At 38.0% G+C, this 21668-nt stretch overlaps 1 protein-coding gene across 1 annotated transcript in view; it reads right to left on the bottom strand.

The window, feature by feature from the left end:
• Window positions 1-379: 379 nt before the first annotated feature.
• Window positions 380-21668, bottom strand: part of LOC106891287 (teneurin-2-like) — a 195190-nt gene continuing 173901 nt past the window's right edge. Inside the window, exons 4-5 of the mRNA XM_014947737.1 lie at window positions 2996-3271; window positions 380-486 (exon numbers count right to left, since the gene is read on the bottom strand). Of these exons, the coding sequence (XP_014803223.1) occupies window positions 380-486; window positions 2996-3271 (383 nt within the window). The remainder of the gene's footprint in view (window positions 487-2995; window positions 3272-21668) is intronic.

Consider the following 21668-nt stretch of genomic DNA (forward strand, 5'->3'; position numbering starts at 1 on the left):
AAATTAACTGGAAGAGGATGGAAAAACCAGAACGATGAGAGAAGTTGGAAAAAAAAACGTAGGAATCCCTTAGCCTGGGAACATGAATTCTAGGAGGTATCCAATGGTGCGGATCTACCATTTTTATTAACTCACAAAAAAATCATGCTATAATTAAAACTTTCCATCCATTGACAGAGTGAAGAATTCAATACAGGAAGGCACAAGCCCCGCTGCCCCTCGCCAGGCGGGCATGGCAGAAGAGGCATTTGGAGCCTCTCCCTTCTAATGAAAACCCCGAGAAGAATTTGGGTCCAGTGCAAGATTAAAAGCTGCTTTTTGCAAGTGGAGAGAGTCCACGGAGAACAGTCGTGTGTTCGTGGGCTCATTTTAAAAGGGCCTAAGAGTGGGAAGTGCTGATTTCACATGAGCAGCGGAGGTGAAAGACCACACGGTGGCTGTTACCAACGCCCCAAGCCATCAGCCGACGATTGAAGGGATGCAGAACTAGAACAAAGACTAGTGTTTTACCATTAGTTATTGAAAAAAATATGAAGTACAGTGCTATGCCTGAGTAGATAAAAAAAGAATGATCTACTTGTAACATTTAGCAGGAGCTTCAGGGGAATATTTTTACACACCATGGATACTACTGAACATAAACTAATTTACCGAGGTACTTGGAATCAGGTCAAGAACAACTCCTCAGCTACTGAGGATATGCTTACATTTATAATCCCTGTAGTGGAGGACCAAAATACAATTTTATAAACTCCTATTGTTAAAAGAAACAATTTAAAGAAATGAAATCAACATAAAAGTGACCTTTGACAAGCTGAATTTCAAAATTGTGTTTGAAATTCATAGCTCCTGTCAAAATGAAAACTCTGTAGAGACTAATCAGTGACGTGTCAGTGTTACTACTGAGTTAAAAACCAAATGAAAAAATCCAACTTGCACAAATTTCTTCTTAATGCGGAAGAAATTGGATCACACAATCTTAAAATATACCCACTTTCAAAATTCTCAGTATTTTCCTTTAATACAACTTTTTGCCCTGCATTCACAGCAACGTCACTTATGAAAATTATAAACTCTCTGAGCCTCAGGGGCGATACAAAATTCCGACAGGAATCAGAAAAGGAATTTTAAAGGCACTGGGCGAAAGCACTAGGTAGGAAATCAGGGCTTTAATTTAGCTGAGAATGTGAGCATTTCATTACCCGCTGACTCCTCAGGATGGAAACAAAGGAGCTGGAAGGAAAAAGCCTGTGAAGGGGGAACACAAAGCCAGTTAAAAAAACCAAACTGGGATGGTGTGAGGGAGGATAACATCGCCGTGGCTGGGAATCCCACGGGCAGGATGCAGCAGAGCTCTGCGCGCAGCTCATCGCCTCCCTCGCTCCCTCCTGGATGCGGGAGCATGTCAGGACAGGCAGCTTCCCTTTCAGCTCTCCTCCTTAATTGCTTTTACAGTAGAAGCTATAATACAAAAATGATTTCCTTATGGCTGAGCTTCATTTAAAGCAGGGCTCGTTCTAGATTTTAAGTCCAATAAGCGCTATGTATAATAATACAAATAAATCACGTTGTAACGTGCGTGAATTAGATGAAGATGAAAAAAAGACTTTGGTGAGATTAAACAAAGGTTGTGAAAATGTATCACGTTTATAGGGAAAAAGGGTTTTTTGCCTTTTCCCCTTTCCTATTTTTATTATTCACCACTGCCCCATAAAGATGGTTTTGAATGTATGCTTTCCAGGCACTCGGAATGCTGGGGCAGTAGAAAGAAGTGGCCATATATAGAAAACGAAAGGAAAACATGAATCATAAAGATGAGAGGGATCTTCAAAAACTGATTTTTTTTTTTTTTTTTTTTTGCCTTGTTTGCTTTGACAAGCAGTCGCTTGTGTTTCTATTGCCTGGCACACTGGTTTTGCTGAAACCAAGACAACTATCAGTAGGCATATGGAGGGGTCTAAAGTAAACAACTAAACCAAATAAAAACATAACAAATTTAATTTTATCACAACTAATATGCATAGCAGAGAGCTGTTTCCTTAGCTGGTATCAGCCACCTGAACAGCAGCTCTGAGGGCAGCATGTTAGGGACGTTCCTCTTCACCTTCTCACAACAGAAGCATCAAACCCTTCAGTTTGTATTTTAACTAAGTCGAGTTTGCACCTTCATCACCCCACAGGACGGAGCACAAATTCCTGCAAATCCATTTTTACTGTTTTTCCTCTTCAGTTTCATTTAAAAATATGTGAGCACAGAAAATTCCCCAGGTAAAAATTTTTAGCTGATAGGTATGAAGAACATGAATGTGGGTTGTACGCATTTGAAAGGAGAGTTGGCTTAATGCAGTTTACTCTGAGAATCAACCAACGTCTAGGTGTTTTGTCACTAATTACAGTTGCACTGTCTAAAGTCTCATTTCTGTGAACTTAATAAAGTGTACTAAACAGAAATGCTTTGCCAAAGTCAGATGCATAGGTTTGCTTTTGAAAAGCCCCCCCAATACTTACCAATAACCAAGCGGAAAATTAATTTTGTTTTTTTACAACCTCAAAAACATGAAAAACCACACAAAATTAAATCTGATTGTCACGAATTAGCACCACTGTTACAGCTACTAGCATACTGTAGATTATTAATATTACTTCAAGCTGTGTATAAAAACCATACATGAAAAACTGTTTCTCAAGAAATTTCTTTCTGCTTCTCATCATTAAATTTTATTTAATGTACTCTAAGCACAAACTTCTGTGAAACACTATTGTGTGGAAAGTAAACTGTAAAACAAAACACAATATATATTATATGATGCGCAAGTAATAGAGTTTCCTGATACTAATGCTAAAAAAAAAACAACAACCAACACTAAAAAGCAGCTTTAGTCAAACTGAGAAAGAAAAGTGAAAAATTCACCTTTAAAAGAATACTCATGTATTTTTAAGTAGGATCACATTCTCATACATGTGCATGAAGAATATATTGAAGAAAAAGGCCTACCGTTTTCCTCATCTGACTTGTTCTCGTTGTCGGAGTCGGTCAGCGTGAGCGCTGAGTTTTCACGACTTGACAGCCCGGAACTTCTCCTGGACTTGATCCCTCTTCCCCACAGCCGGATGGCGTGCTCCGGGGACATCCCGCCCTCCGTGTCCGAGTCAGCGTCGGAGCCCGTGCTCAAGGAATAGCCTTGATGGAGTATTCCTATGTCTGAGCAGTAGCCGCTTCGATGGGGAGAGGGCTCACAGATTCCTAGTTCTGCAAGGGTGAAGTTTGTTCCTAGAGGGCAATAAAAAAAAAAATAAATTATATAATTTAAAAGCTGGGGGATTTATTTTAAGTTTGAAAATAACAGACCTTTCTAATTTGTCTTAATTACGCTGTATGCCGAGCCTTCGTAATGAATTACATACAGAGATCTCTGGTGCACAGCTCCAGTAAGACTAAACTAAAACATACTGAATATAGTTAACACGGATGAAATACACAAAACAAAGGTAGGAAAGGCCTCTAAATTTTAGGTTACTGTTTTCTAGGATCAGAGCATGAGCTCTGTTGAGCATTTGACTACTCAAAAAGATTAAGTTTTTCTTATGAAGCAAATTTTCTCATACAGCAGTCTTCCATACAGACAGGATATTTAATTCTACGGTTCCCTATTTCATAGAAAATAAACACTTATTTGGGAAAACAGTTTACAGATCAGGATCACTTGTAAGAATGCAAATCTATCAGGTGTGTCACATGAAACCTTGTCACCAGTTTTGCACTTTACATTTGGTGAGGTTGGTAGTTTAATATCTGCTATAGAAATCGAGACAGACCTTAATCATTGTCATTGCTTTCTACCTTTTTTCACCATATTCGAGTAGAAAGTGAGCATCAACATGAAATCAGGAGGTCACTGCGTTTAGAGGCAAAATTTTCAGGAACAATGTCAAAACATGTGACCTTTAGCAGTTAATAACGACTCAGTGGACAAAGTCTCATACATTTTTAAAGCACATGGAGTCCCCCAGGGTTCTCAGAAAGTATAGACTTGCTGGCTGATTTCTGCTTATGTATTTGTTTCCTACAGTAATGAACAGCGTGATAAAAAAAAAGTATAGGGAAATATTCACTGGTCTCTAAGGCTTTCATAGGTTTTGAAAAGCAAAGTGATTTTAGCTTCCTTACATTGTGTTAAAAATAAAGAACAAAGACAGGCTGAAGTCACTGGCAGTGTAACTGCCAATTATTTAATTAATTTCTTAATTCAGAGGGAAGCTAGATCTATGGTCTGTGTTTCTCAAATGGTAGTTTTGTCCAAAAGCAGTTTCTATTTTCTCCTCTTCCTCCACACATTCATCAGAATTAAGCTATACAGCAGAAGATCATGCACGAAGTAAAAAATACACTTAAGTGTCTTTATTATTAAAAGACATTAACTGGATTTATTATTTTTTTTTTTTAAGTATTACAACTTCTTTCATAGGTTAGCCAAGAAAGATGATACAGTATTAAATCAATCTGGTTCATGTACCTGTATCCGCTCTCTCCAGTCTCACACCTAGCTGTTACAGTATTTTTTGGATCTGGGATGTATGCATGCATCTACAGAAAGTAACACTGGGCCCTACTTAACATTTATCTCCAGAGCTCATCAAAGGAAGGTGACTGATTTCTTCACCCAGCAGCGGCTGGGGAGCACCACCGAGCACGAGAGGAGACCGGCTCCTTCACCCTTGGGATACCCAGCGCACAGCACGCCTGGCCAACTACAGCAGGGACAGAAGTACCCCTGACTGGATGCTTTTAATTAAATGAAGCATTTAGTGACAATGCTCAAAAAGAACATAAAAACGCTGACATTAAAAAAAGTCAGCTCTCTCATCAATACCAAATAAACCCAAACCCTCCTGGTTAGGAGCGTGTTTTAACCTGCCTTCTAATATTTATTCCAGTAATCAGAAATTTTGTGGTTCAGTCAAAAGCAATGAGCTGAACAGTCCTAAACATGAGCATCTCAAGTGCACTTCAGTCAAGAGATTTTTTTGCCCTTTTTTTTTTTTTAAATAAGTAAAGAGCTCTGGCACGACAGATGAAACAGTTACTTTTAATGAAAATATAAATTTTAATCATGTGCAATTTCAATAGAAAACATTTAAGAAAACCAGCTTGATTGATTAGAGTTTTGTTTTGGCCGTATTAGCCAATTATCCTTAGACTCATGAAAAAAAATGTCAAAATCAACCCAAAACATAAAATAGATATAGAAAATAGAGTGAACTGAAGCTTACTAGTCCCACACTTTCTGATCTACACAGGTAGAGTGCATGCTGACATTAGACACATGTTAAAATTACCAAACTCATCATGCAAGTGAAGTTTTTCAAGTTTTCTTGTTTGCTGGTGACATAAATGTCTACAAAGACACACCAATTATGAATATATTAGCTTAATTAAGCTGGTTTACATACAGAGTAAAACATTTTAATGATATTCCGTGGATTTTAACAGCCATTACAAGCCCAGATGATTTTACTCTGATTAGCATCCTGTATTGATGTCAAAATCTGACTATAATATCTGATGCAAAAAGAAATCCTCAGAGAAATTTGTATTTATTTGTCCATTTATACCATTTATTTGAAGAAAATGGCAAAGACACTGAAAGTGGAAGGAAAATAATAGTATTCACAGAATTCATTCATCTATTTGAGTTTTATTATCTGGGAACCTGGCTTCTTCCAGAAATGTGGAGAAAAAGATTTGAAAACTGACCAAATTAAAAAATTTGAGAAATGGATCAGATCAACTCAAGAACAAATGGGAATGGATCTTCTATGCTGCTTCTCAGAAATCTCCTTACAGTCTTACTACAGAAAATCTCAAGCATTCTCATAATGGACATGAAATATTCTAGAGATTTCCCTCTCCAGCAGAAACATGTTCTTGTCTGGTAGACTCTAAATTACTTTTATTTATTAATTTTCAGTGTTTGCTTCTGCAAAATATCATTTGAGAGTCTTCTTTAGGCCAGCATACAATGGTAAAGTAACTTGTCCTTGGATAACCATGGATAACCACATAATAATATATTTTGGAGACGTTTCTCACCTCTATATACATAAATAGATTTTATACATACGTAGGTATATAAAAGCATTTTTCACATACATATTTTATATTTAAATATATAAAAATGTATCTCTATCTTCATTGCCCTTAATTTACTGCAAAAACTGACGAAAAGGAGATATAAACACTATAGTTATGTTCGAAATGTATCTCTATATATTATACTTCCTGATATCTTCATTGCCCTTAATTTACTGCAAAAACTGACGAAAAGGAGATATAAACACTATAGTTATGTTCTCTAGACATTTTCTTGATCTGGATTGTATTCTCCGACAGGCCTTGTTTCCCTGAAATGAAACTGTCCACATCTCTTGAATAACATATGAACTACTTTCACTAATATAATATCCTCTTATTTGCTCAGCCATTATTGCGCATTAAAGCATTAATGGCATTAGTAGACCACCCTTGTAAATTCACATAGAGGATTTACAAGGTTCTGGATGCACAGAAATCATTTATCAAATAATCCATAGCAGAAAGAACCCTACTTCTACTTTGCAAATAAAGCATAGGCTCACAAATAATGAGAAAATACCTAACTCAATTCATAGCCACTCACACTGGCAAAATACTCCACATGGGATCCCGGTGACAGAAAGGTCACCAAGAACAATGCAGCGTTCCTCGCCCCCACTGCCAGTAGAAATTACAGCACCTACCAGCTGCAGCAAAGAAACGGAGACCCAGCATGGCCCGGGGTTAAGATTTAGTGTCTCCTTCAAGAAGTAACTTCCTAAAAGCTCTTTAGGTGATTAGGAGATCAAGCAAGTCAAGACCTCCTAGAAGCAAAGTGAAGGAAGGAGGGCAGCAGTACCTATTGCTTGCCATGCCCTGGGAATTCAAATTGTACTGCTGTGTATTCACAGAGAGCAATCTGGCCCCTGAGTTAAAATGCAGTCCTAGCACTAGCAGTCAAGGCAGATGGATGGCTTTGTACAGTGTTACACAGCACACTCTATCTCTAGGGCTTGCACGGAGTTGAAAGTAACTGCATTTTTCTGAAACTTCACTTGCAAAGTAGGACTGAAATGTGCCGGCAGAATCTATTCTTGCACATTCAAAACTTAAGGGTGCTTTCTTTCAGCTTCTCGTAGCATCTCCTACATCGCTGGTGACACTAAGTGAAAAGAGATAAATAATATCAGATCCTTATTGGTGGAAAAGAAAGAAACCTCTTTCTCTCGAAGAACACATCACACACAAAAAAAAGTTACAAGGTTTTTTTGCTTTTTCAGATGCAACAGAGCTTACCAGTCTCCATCCCCATCGCTTCATTTCCACCTGCAGAAATCACCAGACCATTCTCATTAAAGGAAATAAGTTAATACCAGCTGCTCCCTTAAGGTGCACGTAATCTCTCATACAAAAATAGACCAGTAGTATACTAGTTTAGAAGCATAATATAATGTTATGTACTCGATCATCATTGCCCACAAACTACATGCTGTGAATAGTCTCTCAATAGAATAGAAAAGATGTTTTCCTTTTAATTAGCACATTACTTCTATTATCTTCTGAGCACTCTTCCTTTTACAGAAATTTACTACTTAAGTTATTTAGTATATAAATACTTACTAAAAGTGTGTTTAATTCAACGATGTACAGTTCTACTCATTATCTCAGCAAATACTAGAAAGCATTACCATATAAGCAAGGTTATTTTCACCTAACCTCTAGGCAGAGGTCTCATTTGGGTAATTACAAATTGCATGAATTGCCCTTCTGAAGATTAATCTAATCCAGCTGTGATCACTACAAGATGCCTCAGAGGAAGATATCTGAAACCAGCAATGCACAGATACGATAAATTTGCCTTCAACACTAGATCAGCAGTTCAAAACTGGGCTAAGTCTAAAATCAAAAGGATAATATCACTGACTTTCTTTGCTACTATAATCGATTACAAGAAGTAAGAATAACAAGAATACATTGAAGACATTCTATCCTTTCTCAAATTTTTGTTATGTTCACAGCTATAATGATTTTTGCTGGCACAAGTACCACAATTCAGCTCCAATCTGTGGTATATGAAGAGGTCTTCTTTTGAACAAACTCTGATGCACACTTAGTTTTTCTCATTTCTTTATACATTCGTTTATTATAGTGACTGGGAGAGCAGATTATTAAAATCTAATTTTTTTTAATTCACTTACTGTACACATTTTTAACATTTACCCTTCTTACTTATCTTCCTTATCTGATTAAACAGCTGCCATCTTTTTAATCCTTCTTTGTATTTCACCTGTTTCAAACTACTCTTTTCTCACAGTTAAAGATCCTGTTCTACAAAATGTTTTCTTGATTTTGTTTCTAATTCTACACAATCAGATACTCCAAATAGACTCCAAATCTAAGCTGAGGGATACACTATTCTCCTGTATTTTTGAAGTTTTTCTACTATTTTATTTATGATTTTTGAAAAAAATTATAGCAATGTAAGCCCTTTCTTTTATAAATTTCCCCCTCCCCTCTACCCTTGATACATCATCATAAAATATAATGCATCTTTCTGGTGGTTGAAATATACTTACATCAGAAGTATCTTTTCTGTGCAACATACAGGAATTTTAACCACGTAATCACAATGAATAGTCACTGTGGCAAATTTAATATTAGCATGAAACACGCCTGGAAAATTCTCTCTCATCACATCATTGATATTACAACAACTGTGATATTCCATTTCTGAAGGAAGCACAAACTCAAAAAGAAAAGCAGAAGAAAAAGATAAGCTCTTCTTTCACTGATATCCCTCCAAGTAGAGGAAACAAGCCGTGGCTGGGGAGGCCAGGTAAGGAAGAGGAGATGCTGACCATCCTAGCCATGAGACTCAACCTGCAGCAGTTTATCAGCTAGTTTTTCCTCCCCTTTCTAATACTCACAAATGTTTTTACATAAACTGAACTATTTGCCTCAACTCTCCTAACACTCCTATTTCCTAACTCCCTAACAATTTTTCCCTAATAGTAATTTTTTTCCTTTGCTAGCACGGGGAAGGGGTGGTGCAAGCTCCTGGAGAAGAAACTCTCCACTGATCAAACACCAGAGAATGGATTGCTTAGAAATTAGAAAATAAAAATAACGAGCAAGCTATACCTTGCTCTAGATTTTTAAAATCTATAAGCTGAAGGTTAACAATAGCAGGGCTTCCTACACGTTTCTGTTACCGCCTACTAAGAAGATTCACAGATGACATATTTTCATTTAAGATTATTAAATTCCAGGTATTGCTAGTCAGGGAAGCTAAACATTTTATAACTATGTGAATGTGAACTTTAACCACTTCATGGTTCTCCTTTCATAGAACACACTTGTGACAAAGGCATCAGGAAAGTGAATGTGAACTTTAACCACTTCATGATGATAAATCCTCCTTTCTTAGAACACACTTGTGACAAAGGCATCAGGAAATGCTTTACAGATGTTACCGAGAAGTATGATAATACCAGAGAGGCCTTGATGCCCATCTCCATTGTGCTGGGACCCAACCCCACGTGTACACACATACACCCGCCCACCCCCACTCCAGTAATACTTACTAAAATTTAGAATATACATGTACACTGGGAATTTTTGTTATAAATCCTAACGCAGTAGCATGCAGAAAACTGATTTAAGAGAAATTTAAGAGAAACACTATGATTTTCTCAAAAATGAAACTCTGGCAGCCTGGGTCCCTTCTGCAGCACACTCACTAGAAGCAGCAAACAGAAATCCACACACACATTACAACATGTGGTTTGAATTTGAAATATATTTCCTAGCTTCTCTCATCAATGACAGAAATCCTTTAATTGTCTTTTTTATAATCCTCTTTCTGCCTTGCTTCTTTCTGACTCGGCGATCCCCAAGCCTAATACCAGCATACAGATGTTTCTCTTTCTAACAATAAGTCTGTTGACAGTATTAATACAGTAGATTCATATCCACTTAAAAAAAAAAAAATAAGGTTTATAAAAACCAGGCATCTAATGAGATTTCACTCTAGCTCACAATATTATATATTTTTCACTTATGTGATTGCATTCTATTTTTTCAGTAGAATTTCTTCCTTCAGTCAAGTGACTGGAGCTACTCATTTTTTTAACCTTCCTCATTCAGTATGTATATACCAAATAGAGAATACAGCAGTTTTAATTACTTCATACACGTTTCCTCAGGTTATGTTGAATGCAGTCTCTCAGAACATCTCAAACACTACTTTATTTACCTTTACCTCCTTGTGAGGTAAGCTTTTATCATCCCCACTTTACAGCTTTAAACTAAGGAAAGGCAGAGTACAACAGCCTCTCTCCAGAGCACACACTGATTTTGGCAGAACAAGTACCGTCTAAAAATTATATTTCTGGTATCACCTTATGGTGATATAAACTTCTTTTTAGTGATGTGCTGGTTTAGGGCAAAGTATGCATTTACTGTTTTTTCCTCAAATACCCATCTCGATCAAGGACAAAATCAGATTTGGGAGCACAAGAGGATGGAGCTAGGTGGCAAGCATGATTATTATTTACTATCTACCCAAGAAATCCCAGGTTAAAATGTAATTCTTCAGGCTAACGTTTTAGTTTCCCAGCCAGTCTTTCATTTATCTTAAGCATTCCAACTTTTCCAAGCCCTGAGGAATGGCAAAAGGAGAATAGCTTCATTTATTACAAAGGGATGTGTTATTCCTACAGATCTGTCCATTCCAAAACCTGAAGGGGACAGGAAAAAAAAGTATGCAATTCTGTACTCAATTGCTCTGCTCTGCTGCTTTGCCCTTCTGCGTTCCGCCTAGGTGAACTTCTCCTCCTCCTCCTCGCTGACTAAGGGCCAGTGGAAAGGGAATTCAGGGCTGAGCCTCCCCTGTTATTCCCGGCACAGCAACACAACACACCAACATGTAAATAAGATCTTCCTTTCTCCATGCAACTTCAGGCCTCTCCATACATCTACTATCTCTAATGAAATGTAGCATCTATCATTTAGAAGGCAACAACTGCTTTGTGATCAAAATCAAATTAAAAACCCACAGGGTTTTGTGTGCTAAACATAACAATGCATACCTGCATTTGCATAAGCATGTCGCATGTCAATGATGGCTCCCAGGGCAACCTCCAGCAGAAGGGAAAAAAATCTGCTCTTTTTAGGGCTACTTATTGTCTAGCCAGGCCAGGAGCATGGCCAGTAATCTAAACCAACTCCAATCTCATTTTCTGCACTTTTTGTTGAAGTGACAAGAACACATGAGAAATTTCTTACATTTCTAACTACAACAATGCACTTTTTTTTTTTTTTTCTATGCGAACAAGACACTTCAGCATTCTGAAATTAGTTGTGCCACATTGCTCACGCCAAAATACATTCACAAAGCACAGAGGTAACAACTGGGCTGTTGTGCAGCACTGAGGACTAGCAGAAACTAACTTCCACATCATAAAAAGACTGAAAGCAACCCACAAAAACTGTGACTGGGGGAAAACCAGCACAAACTCTGTTCTTCTCCTCTGTAGCACGTAGACAACAACACTGTGCTACCACGAGTGTCCAAACAATCGAGCGTACCTCTGCAGTGACAAATGGTGCATTTGGGGGATAAAATCTGTACCAATTCATAGCTATGTGCTGTGACAATCCAACACAAAAGTGGTTATCAATGACTAAAATTCAGTTCTTATTACTTTTTCAAGCAGGAAAGAAGAAACAGAACATGAAGCTTTGCGACAAGTAATGATGTTCTTGCTGTAAACTTCCCAGCTCCGGTCAAAACACCATCAAAGTAACAGCGATTTTTGGAGTAACAGTGGTCGGGTTTTTTTGGATGGAATATTATAAAAAAATATAATTAAAAAAATATTAAGAATATACTGCATTTGTGATAAAGTGATAGCTACCATTGCTTTTTCATCTTCAACAACCTGCTCAACATCTGATATCATCTCTTATCACACTAGCATAGGATTTTCCTATGAAGGAATAACAAATACAGCTCCACAGAAAATGGAGCTTCGAAGTGGAGTCAGGATTAAAGATAGTATATGGAGAATGAAATGCCACCCCAATCAAGAAGAGCTAGCATTCAGTACCTGTATTGACTATCCATGTTTGAAATGCACAGTCAGGCTCATCTGGTACAAACAAGTACAATAATTAGACCACGGTACCCACATAATCTAAAATCTCAGCTTCCACCACTAAAAAAATGGTATTTTGCATTTCTACTCTAGTCGAGCTCACAAAGATGCTGGTCTTCTGTTGAAAAAGCATTTGATTTATATCAGTTCTCCTCTGACAGTGAGTTCTCCTTGGTCTCCAGAAAAAAAAAAAAAGCCTCAGTTGACCATAAATATATAGATATAGGCACTTTTGGATATAATCACTGTACAGCTACTAAACTTCATTGATACACAAATCTGAGTTCAATTATTAAGAAAGATTTCTATGAAAATCTGCAGGAAACTAGCAGTGCATAAATTAGCTGGTGATAATTTGCTGAATTCATGAAAAGCCTTTTCTTATTTTTATACTGTTAAATCAAGATTTAAAAAGCAGTAAAAAGTAAGCCACTGTTCATGACTTGATAAATAAACTGTGCTCTCAAGAAACAGTAGAAGTCACAGGTAATAAGCTTTCATACCTTCGTAACTGTTTAATTGGGAACTCTTGAAAAACCTGAATCAGCTGTCATCACAGACGAAACCTTAATTGTTTTCTTTTATAACTTGCTTCACAAGTTAGGAACATGGATGCTCCATATTTTATGAAGGTCCCCAGGCACACATAAAGATTTCTTAGCACTAGCAGCTGTCAGCTGTTTAGTTACAAGGTGCTTCTTCACTGTAAACATCATGTCACCTAGAAATAATGGCAATGTAAATTGCATTCTGTACAGTAGAATAAAAGAAGTTTAGACCATTATTTGGCTCGGAATTTCTGTGTTCACATTCTGAATGATGTTACTCATAACAGGTTTTAGAAATGCCAGAGATGGATGTAACTCCGCATTTCTAATCCTGCTAGGAGGACAAGCAGTAGACCACCATCAATGGCTGAGAAAGGAATTAATCTAAAATGGAAAGAAGAGCTTCCCAAAAAATTGAAACTATTTAAATGCAGCACCTTATGAATTAAAAAAAAGCATATTGCACATCTCCATTTAAATCTAATGCCAAATTTAAAGAATAATGAAATTAAAATAATTTGAGCATTATAATTTCGAAGAAAAAGATATATATTATAAGCAGGTATCAAGGAAAACAGATTAAGCTCTGTGAGACAGTATACCTACTAAGTAACAGACACAACCACATTTTCTTTTATTCATCACTTGTGTTCATTTTATGAACAGATCAGGAAGCGTCTTTATATGTTTGATTGAATTATAAATTGCTTTCAGCTTTTCATTTTTAATCCTAGTGAAATAATTAGTTATTTTCACAGCCAGTCACTTGTGGTGTTACCAATGGAACAGTTGGCACCAATTCAGATTATCGTTGCTCCTGAACTTTGCTACAGATGAAATACACACCCTTAATACAGGATTTCTTTCATCTACCAATAACTATAATTTGTAGACTGCACATACAATGGCAAACACAGAAACCATGTCCATCCTGGCCTTTCTGGCACATGCAATACCTGCAAGGCTACAGGCAACAGTGCAGCACATCCATCCCTTCTGCTGCTGGAACTGATTGCTCTTACCAGGCTTCTGCAGAACTATGGGAGTAAGACATATGACCTCCTTTTCACACACCTCTTTTCCTTCCCTACAGTGGCATATACATAAAATATGCTGCTATTCTGATTTTCTTTTTGCTAGTCACTGTATGCCCAAGTGCAACACCTTCATTTCAGCCCGTTGCAGGCACCTGCTGCTCCGACGTCCTCTCCCTACCTCAGAAGCACAGCTCTGCCCGGGTAATGCACTCCCTCGGTTTTACCTAAACTCCTGTCTGTTCCAGTGGCTTAGAACTTCAGTTCCAGTGCTTTCATTTTAATTTAGATTACTTTTCCCTTCTTCTTTTCAATGAACAGAACTGAAGATTTGTGGTTTGAGCCAATAAATAGCTTATAAATTAAGTTTATTTTAACTTTCTGCTGTTTGAAACTGTGTCATAGAATCATAGAATCATAGAATCATTGAGGTTGGAAGAGACCCTTGGGATCATCGAGTCCAACCATCTCCCCTACTCTACAAAGTCCTCCCCTACACCATATCCCTCAGTACCGCATCTAAACGTCCCTTAAACACAGCCAGGGGTGGTGACTCAACCACCTTCCTGGGCAGCCTGTTCCAATGCCCGACCACTCTCTCTGTGAAGAATTCCTTCCTAATGTTCAATCTAAACCTCCCCTGTTGGAGCTTGAAGCCGTTCCCTCTCGTTCTATTGTTAATTACCTGTGAGAAGAGACCAGCCCCAACCTCTCTACAGTGTCCTTTCAAGTAGTTGTAGAGAGTGATGAGGTCTCCCCTCAGCCTCCTCTTCCTCATACTGAACAGCCCCAGCTCCTTCAGCCGCTCTTCGTATGATTTGTCTTCCAGGCCCTTCACTAGTTTCGTTGCCCTCCTCTGCACTCGCTCCAGCACCTCGATATCTCTCTTGTATTGAGGTGCCCAAAACTGGACACAATACTCCGTAATAACAATAGAGCCAGTTTTTGCCCTTCTGTTGTCCTTTTCCTTCCATTTTTGTCTAAGGTTTGAAGGACTGCTGGCACTGACTTTAATTTGGTTAATAACAGAATGGAGATACAAATGTGCCAAGCAGTAAGTTAAGCTCCAACCACCGCTCCAGCACTGAGTTTAACAGGTAGCAGCATGTGATCCTCTGAAGAAGCAATATCAAGATAGCTCCACTAAAACTACGATTCTGACAAACTGTCTTTTATGTGGAGGAAAACGTTGACCCTGATTATTAAGAACAGATTTTAAAAAACTGTTTTCCCCCTACTACTGCAACTGTTCTACATAAGAACAAGTTGCAATAAAACACATTTTACTGCCTAGCCCTTCTCTGTTGCTTAGTTCTGCATGGAAAATCTTCAGTCTAAAACCAAAATCTTAGAGAGGTGTTATTGTTAGGAGATAACACAGTAAACTACAAAGAGAGCCAGACCAAAATTTGGTTGGTTTGAAAGAGAGTTGCTGTGCAGGCAGTGTTATCTGACTATTTTTACCACATGCATCTTCTCACTTCGTAAGTGCCTTTACTTGCTTAATAAGTGCCTTGCAGTTCAGGTGAAATGATAAATTCACATCTCTCTGATAAAGGTCAAGTACACCTAGGTATCATACGATGCCATTACGTTTGTTTTATTATTTATTTTTTATTTTTTATTTTTACTTTGCAGACTCCAATTATAGAATTCCTTGGATTTAACAAGAGGGAGATTAGACTGGATTATTCATTAATCCTCACGCTATTTCATCCTTTTTAACCTACCAAACATTTGCAAAGAAGCATTTTAGGCTATTTCATCTATTTCCTTTTTGCCTATGGGAGTCCCAGGCAGTTTTCAGCCAAAAATCCGGTTTATTTTGAAAGGGAGTCTGGAATATGGTAAGGACAGCACGGAAGACCAGGGATGGAAAAAAATCTCCTCTCCTGCCTTCAGGACAGCTTGGATGAGAGCTTGCCCATCCTGCTTTGTCTGTTTTTCCACTATGTGAATACTGACAGAAATACTGTGGCTGTGTGGTACTGCTGTACATCTCTTGCCTGTGGTACTGCTGTACATTTCTTGCCTCTTCAGTCACTGTCTTATCTGAAAAAAATGGTTTTCTTAATTACCGGTGTGATAGAGCACGAGCTAGGCTGGCCAGTAGCATCAGATGGCTTAAGCTACCAGGACAGGCTCTGGATACTTCACCTATTTATCCATCACTTTCAGACTAATGACCCTCTGATTCAGCTAAGCATATTAAAACTTGCCAGCACATCTATTTAAATTTCAGATTTGTGGTTCTCAAAGGCATTTGGTTGCTCTGTTTTCTTCTTTGTCATCTCTTTAATGACTCCAGAACAAGGAACAGGCATAGGTGTTGGAAAACTATCCTCAATTCAAGTTCTCCTACATCTTTCTTTTGTCATGGAAACTGAACACAGTATGTGTTTTGTAGCGCTTTTTTGGTATATATATATTATTTTTTTTAAACTGGGAGTCTGGCAAACAACATGCAGGGCTATATAAAAATCAAGAAGCAGCCATTTCACCCTTTAATGGGAAAGCCATAAGAAAGAACCCTCAACCTAAAATAGTGAACAACCCCAAAGTTTCTAAGGATTTCTGATCTGGGAAGTCAGAAGAGAAATCTATAGCTAGATAATCAAAAGCGTACAGTACCGATCAGCTGCCATCCTCTCAGTCATTTTAGGGATGACTTTAAGAAGTCCAAAATGAGGGACCCACAAATCAAGTTATTCAAAGTCAACCGTGTTCTCTGTAGAAGGGAAAGATACATTTGTTTGAAAACCAAAACGATCGGCGCAAAATGATGAAATGGTATGAAAGACGTCCTGGTAAAAAGCAAACATTGAACTAATAATATTCTGGTTGGTTCTTTTTAAAATTACTAATATTTAAGAATATGTTTGAAAATGAGCTCTAAAGTGAAGTTGCTTTTAGAATTATATGCTGGATAACATGCATGGGCACCATGTACACGCATCCTCAGGACCTACTCACGCAAGTAAATATTGTGCACTGACCACACACATATCAGAATTTTCCAATGTGGTTTTGTGGGCGGGAGCACACAGAGCACTGCAGTCTGTACACCCTCCATCTCATCGGACTGCTTTGAGCAGTCACATCCAGCCAGAATCAGTAACGCCTGACTTCACAGGGCTGGTATCAAAAAGTTTATAAACAGGGAACTGAAACAATGACCATCAGGCATCTTCTCACTTCTAGCTAACCCACCGGAGCTATACTGCAATGAGAAAAACACTGTCATTTTGTTTCCACTCTACCTAACATTTTGGCTTTTTATCTTTGACCTATTTAACAATACTTGTGTCTTCAGAGGTTCCACTGCAGGCACAGCACACAGCAAATGGGTAATACTGCTGGAAATTTGTTTCCATTGCAGGCTAATGCCACGGCTATTCTTTTATCAGCTTTTAGCACTTCTCTTATCAGCAAATTGCTCTTTTTGGAAGGGGGAAAAGAACCCTACAGAAGTCTGCTTTTATGAATGCCTCAAGCCTTCAAAATTAACAGTAGGGATCTTGTGGTCACTGTATACTCCTGTCTTAAGAGCAGCTGTGGCACTGTATAGTTTTGGTATTAAGTACTGTCAAGCTTCCTTTCAAGCAAAGAACTATTTATCTACTTAACACAGAACATAGCCAACTTTTGTAAGTTTCATATATTACATTTATTTCAAAATGCTCGGCATTATTAATCCTTTTTATATTGTTAATATAAAGACTCTGCTTCAAAACCTCAAAAACCCAGAAAGTTTATTTTTTTCTCTCTTTTTTGCATTGCATGCACTGATGAACTAGCCTGCTCAGCAAGCATTTAACAGATTAGACACTTGAACATGGTTTCAGGCAATGCTCTCTCATGTTTCTGCGTATTGCCTGATAAACACTTCAAAGTAAACCGCTCATAAATATGAAATGAAAAGCCGAGAAGTCGTTATGCACAGCTTTGAGATACAAATCTCTTTATTCCCTTCTGAAGTGGAGTTTGATTGACATAATGAGTCATAGATCCTGTCCAGGGACACACTGCCTTATCCCCTTTTCCTCAGGAGACAGGGAGTCTTTAAAGAAATCCACTTCAGAACTTTCTGACAGACAGCTACAGAAAAGTTGAACACTACACAAATTTATTATTTTGTATTAATACCTACTTTAACGACTGTGACATATGTCAAAGATTGATTCCAAAGCCACAAACAGGCCCCAGCATCTAAACCTTTCAAAGCAGGCCAAAGCCAAGATGTATATTTTATCTAGTTATCACTCACACGGCGACGCAGGCCTTGGATCTGCAAACAAAGGAAGACTCTTGGAGCCGGGGAGGGCCCTCGCTGAGGCGGGCACCGGGCCCTGCTGCTGTGGGGACCTGCGCATCCATGGGGCCCAACAGCTCCATCCCCGCCGTTCAGGAACGGCTACTGCTAATGGAGCTTCAGGAAGAAAGAGGAGAGCCCTTTGGGCTTGGGCTAGTTCACTGCTGGGCCTCCCAAGTTCCCTGCACAGGCAGCTCCCGACTGCAAAACCCCATCTCAGGCCTTCTTGGCACAGACCCCTCTGGTGCCGGACACGTCTCACCTCAGGCGGAGGGGAGAGGGCAGGGGTTCACCCCAAGGAAGTCCACGCTGCCGCGACGACCCTCGTTAGAAGGAGCGTTTATGAGGTGCAGACCCCCTGCAGTCATTCTCTACGCTGCACAGGTCTGTGCTGTGAAGGAGATTAAGACTTTCATGCGCGAAGGAGCAGTTAAAATCATCTAGCCTGAAAAACCTCTGAAATGCTAATTTGGATACTGCTGTTAACAAATGATACCCATACGAAAACGACAAAAAGTATGGCACGGGTAATTGTTGGCCATTGCTATGCCACAAAATGTCTATTCCACAAAAAGTTGAGCTTTAAGCTACCACAGTGAAACTGCTAATCAGTAGCGCTATAAACAAAATTATGGTGTAATAAATTGCTACCCTACAATGTTATATTCACAATCTGCATTTGTAGTATTTGTGGAGGTTTTTAGAATGAATCCAGCAAATATCTGCCCAAATTGAGATGCAACTTCTGGCACTTTATTTGCTAGCCATACTGTACGTATTAAATTATACATCGTTACTGGCTTTTGTTAGTCTCTACTCCCTACAAAATAACCATACATAAAGTATACAAGATCCACCACTCGCAACTTTGCTTTCTTTTGTTAATGGTAGTGCTATTATTAATGTTAGACATGAGCCATTCACGTAATTTATGCAATAATACATACATCATTAAGATTTAAAAAGCAACAGTAAAAAATTAGCTTAATTTGTGATGTTCAAAATGCTCTCAAAACTGTTTTTATTTTACCAATAAAAATGTAAAGGCTGGTATCTATAAAAAAGCATACAGCAAAACTATGAAATGGTGAGATGACTAAATATTAAAAGAACTGAATTCATATTACGTGTAAATAATGAATCATTCCAGCCTAGTTTTGCAGCAATAGCTTGAAAGGGAGATTTAGAAGCTTAAGACAATGAAAAAGCCACAATGTGGTCTCATCATCCATCTACAAAGAACGTTGCTGCCTCTTCTCAGTCCTCAGTGACTGAGATGACCAAGATGTTTTTTCCTCTGAAACATTTATTGTTAAAAACTTTTACTGCTGTTACTTATTGTTTGCAAATTGCAAACACATTTTGATCCTGCTCAACATATTGTCAGTACTCTTCCTTCTCTGATTTATATCACCAATCTTATCTTAAATGTCCTTCGCCTGCACCAGCTTTTCTAACCGCTAGTAAGCAATACACATTGACACCAAAATACAAATACACGAATTGCAACAAATTCATGAGCAAAATGGGGAAGTGCAAAAAAGCCAAAAACTAAATCAAAGCTTACGACTACAAACAGGCATTCTCCAAATTTGTGATTTATTTTATTATGGATTGTCTTTTCTATGTAAATTAAAGATCTTTGGAGCAAACTGCAACTGTTGGTAACTATTTCGAGTATTTGTGAGGAACTGAGGAATTAAGAGCATGCATCTTGGCACACACCTGAAAAAACTGTCATGCACAAATACTAATTTTAACACATGCATTATTCCAGTGTACTGTTGATGGATTTTCACACTGAAAGGCAAATGAGGCATCTGAAATATCCTCAATTACTGAAAATCTTCACAAGATCTTCTGCAGCCCTCACAATTCCTAAGCAATTGAATTAATATTAGACATATGAGTAAAATTAGATACTTCAAAAAAGAACTAGACCCTAAAATAAACAATCCTTTTTGATGATAACTATGCTAGAAATAAAGTGTGTTTCTATAAACTGATGTTATTTTAAGAGATTATACCTCTATTACTGAGCTTTCATTACAAGATGTGAAATATTTTGATAGGGCTTCAAGCAGCATTAGCCATTCTGATGAGGTCCAAAAAGCACAGCTGTCAGTCATACCCTTGGCTCTGTCAGTCACTTCAGTGCGCTGAAACCAAGTTGTCTCCAGGATAAGTGCTCCTCGGAGATCTGCAGTTGCTGCTTGACCTACAGCTAAAAAGCAAGTGCTTCACTCACTAGATCTATTAGCCCTTTGACTTCATTCATTCACTAGCTAATATAAATACATTGCTAAAGTGAGTGATAATTCAATTTCTGAAGAGAGAGTGCTAAATTCTTGAAGCCTCTGCTATGACTATCCACGGAGGCTCCAAAACATTAATATAATTAGCTATTAATTATGGAATTGCAGTTAGAGCCACTAAGTTTTTAATTTTTTTTTTTTTTCATCTTCCCTCCAAGAATACCCTTTCCCTAATGCACCATAGCTTCATTTAACACAGACACTAAATCAACTATCATCTCTACCTATTTTTATGTAGTTATCTTTATGCTGGAAATCTGCTCAGCAGATCTTCATGTTTCCATTGCTTGTCCATTCTTTCCAGGTTTGACATCAACACAACAGTTTAAACAACTGCTTAATGTTGCTCCTAAAGGAACAAGTCTTCCATTAAAACCTGCAGGAGTTAGACAACTTGAAAGAGAGGAAGAAACCCCAGAATGCTTATGTAGGTACTGGTGAATGCCAGCCTTTCCCTCCATTACCAGGGAGAGCCAACATATATTGAAAATAACCAAAGATGTCAATGGGTAACAAGGAGTCCGGAAAGCATTCTGACATAAAAATCTGGGAATCTGACCTGGCAGTGCATTGCTTGGACACAAAAACTGTAATCTTTTTTCTACTATATTTAAGATATATCTTGACATCTTCTGATCCAAGTCTGGCATTGTGATGAAAATACTATAGACAACTCAAGTGGCTAACCTGGAAGAGGATGTTCCCTTACAATCATGTTAAATTTTTTTTTCATTCATAAGCAGATAGAGAATACATAGTCAGTTTTGATTCCACCTTCTAAATTTTGTAAATGAGGCATGTGTTATAGACTTAGTGGGGCAAAAAAATCCACAACATATTTTGAAATCATCTCTATAGACTTCTTTTCCAAATCTCATTTTGCGAAGAGAAAAGAATGAATGCTTTTCCATGTACTACAGCAATTCTAGTTTTACGTACTGTACCAGGCCATATCAGTCAGTTCACTCATCTGAATTGCCTTAAGCTTCACCAGTTTTCAAAAAACAAGACCAAAACCAAAAACATAAACAGGAATGCCACAAAACCCCACAGAAGTCTGAAAAATGTGCAAAGAGGAGAGCTTCAATTTTAATGCTGCTGGTAATGCAGGCATTCATTTTCAGAACACACAGGAGAGCTGCAGCTTAGTCCAAAGCTAAAAATTATTACATTAGCTAAAAATTTCTGATAAATAGTCAGACATTGAACAATGTTGTAACTCAGAGAT

This window comes from Calidris pugnax, unplaced genomic scaffold (assembly GCF_001431845.1).
Source record: "Calidris pugnax isolate Ruff unplaced genomic scaffold, ASM143184v1 scaffold27, whole genome shotgun sequence".
NCBI lineage: Eukaryota > Metazoa > Chordata > Aves > Charadriiformes > Scolopacidae > Calidris > Calidris pugnax.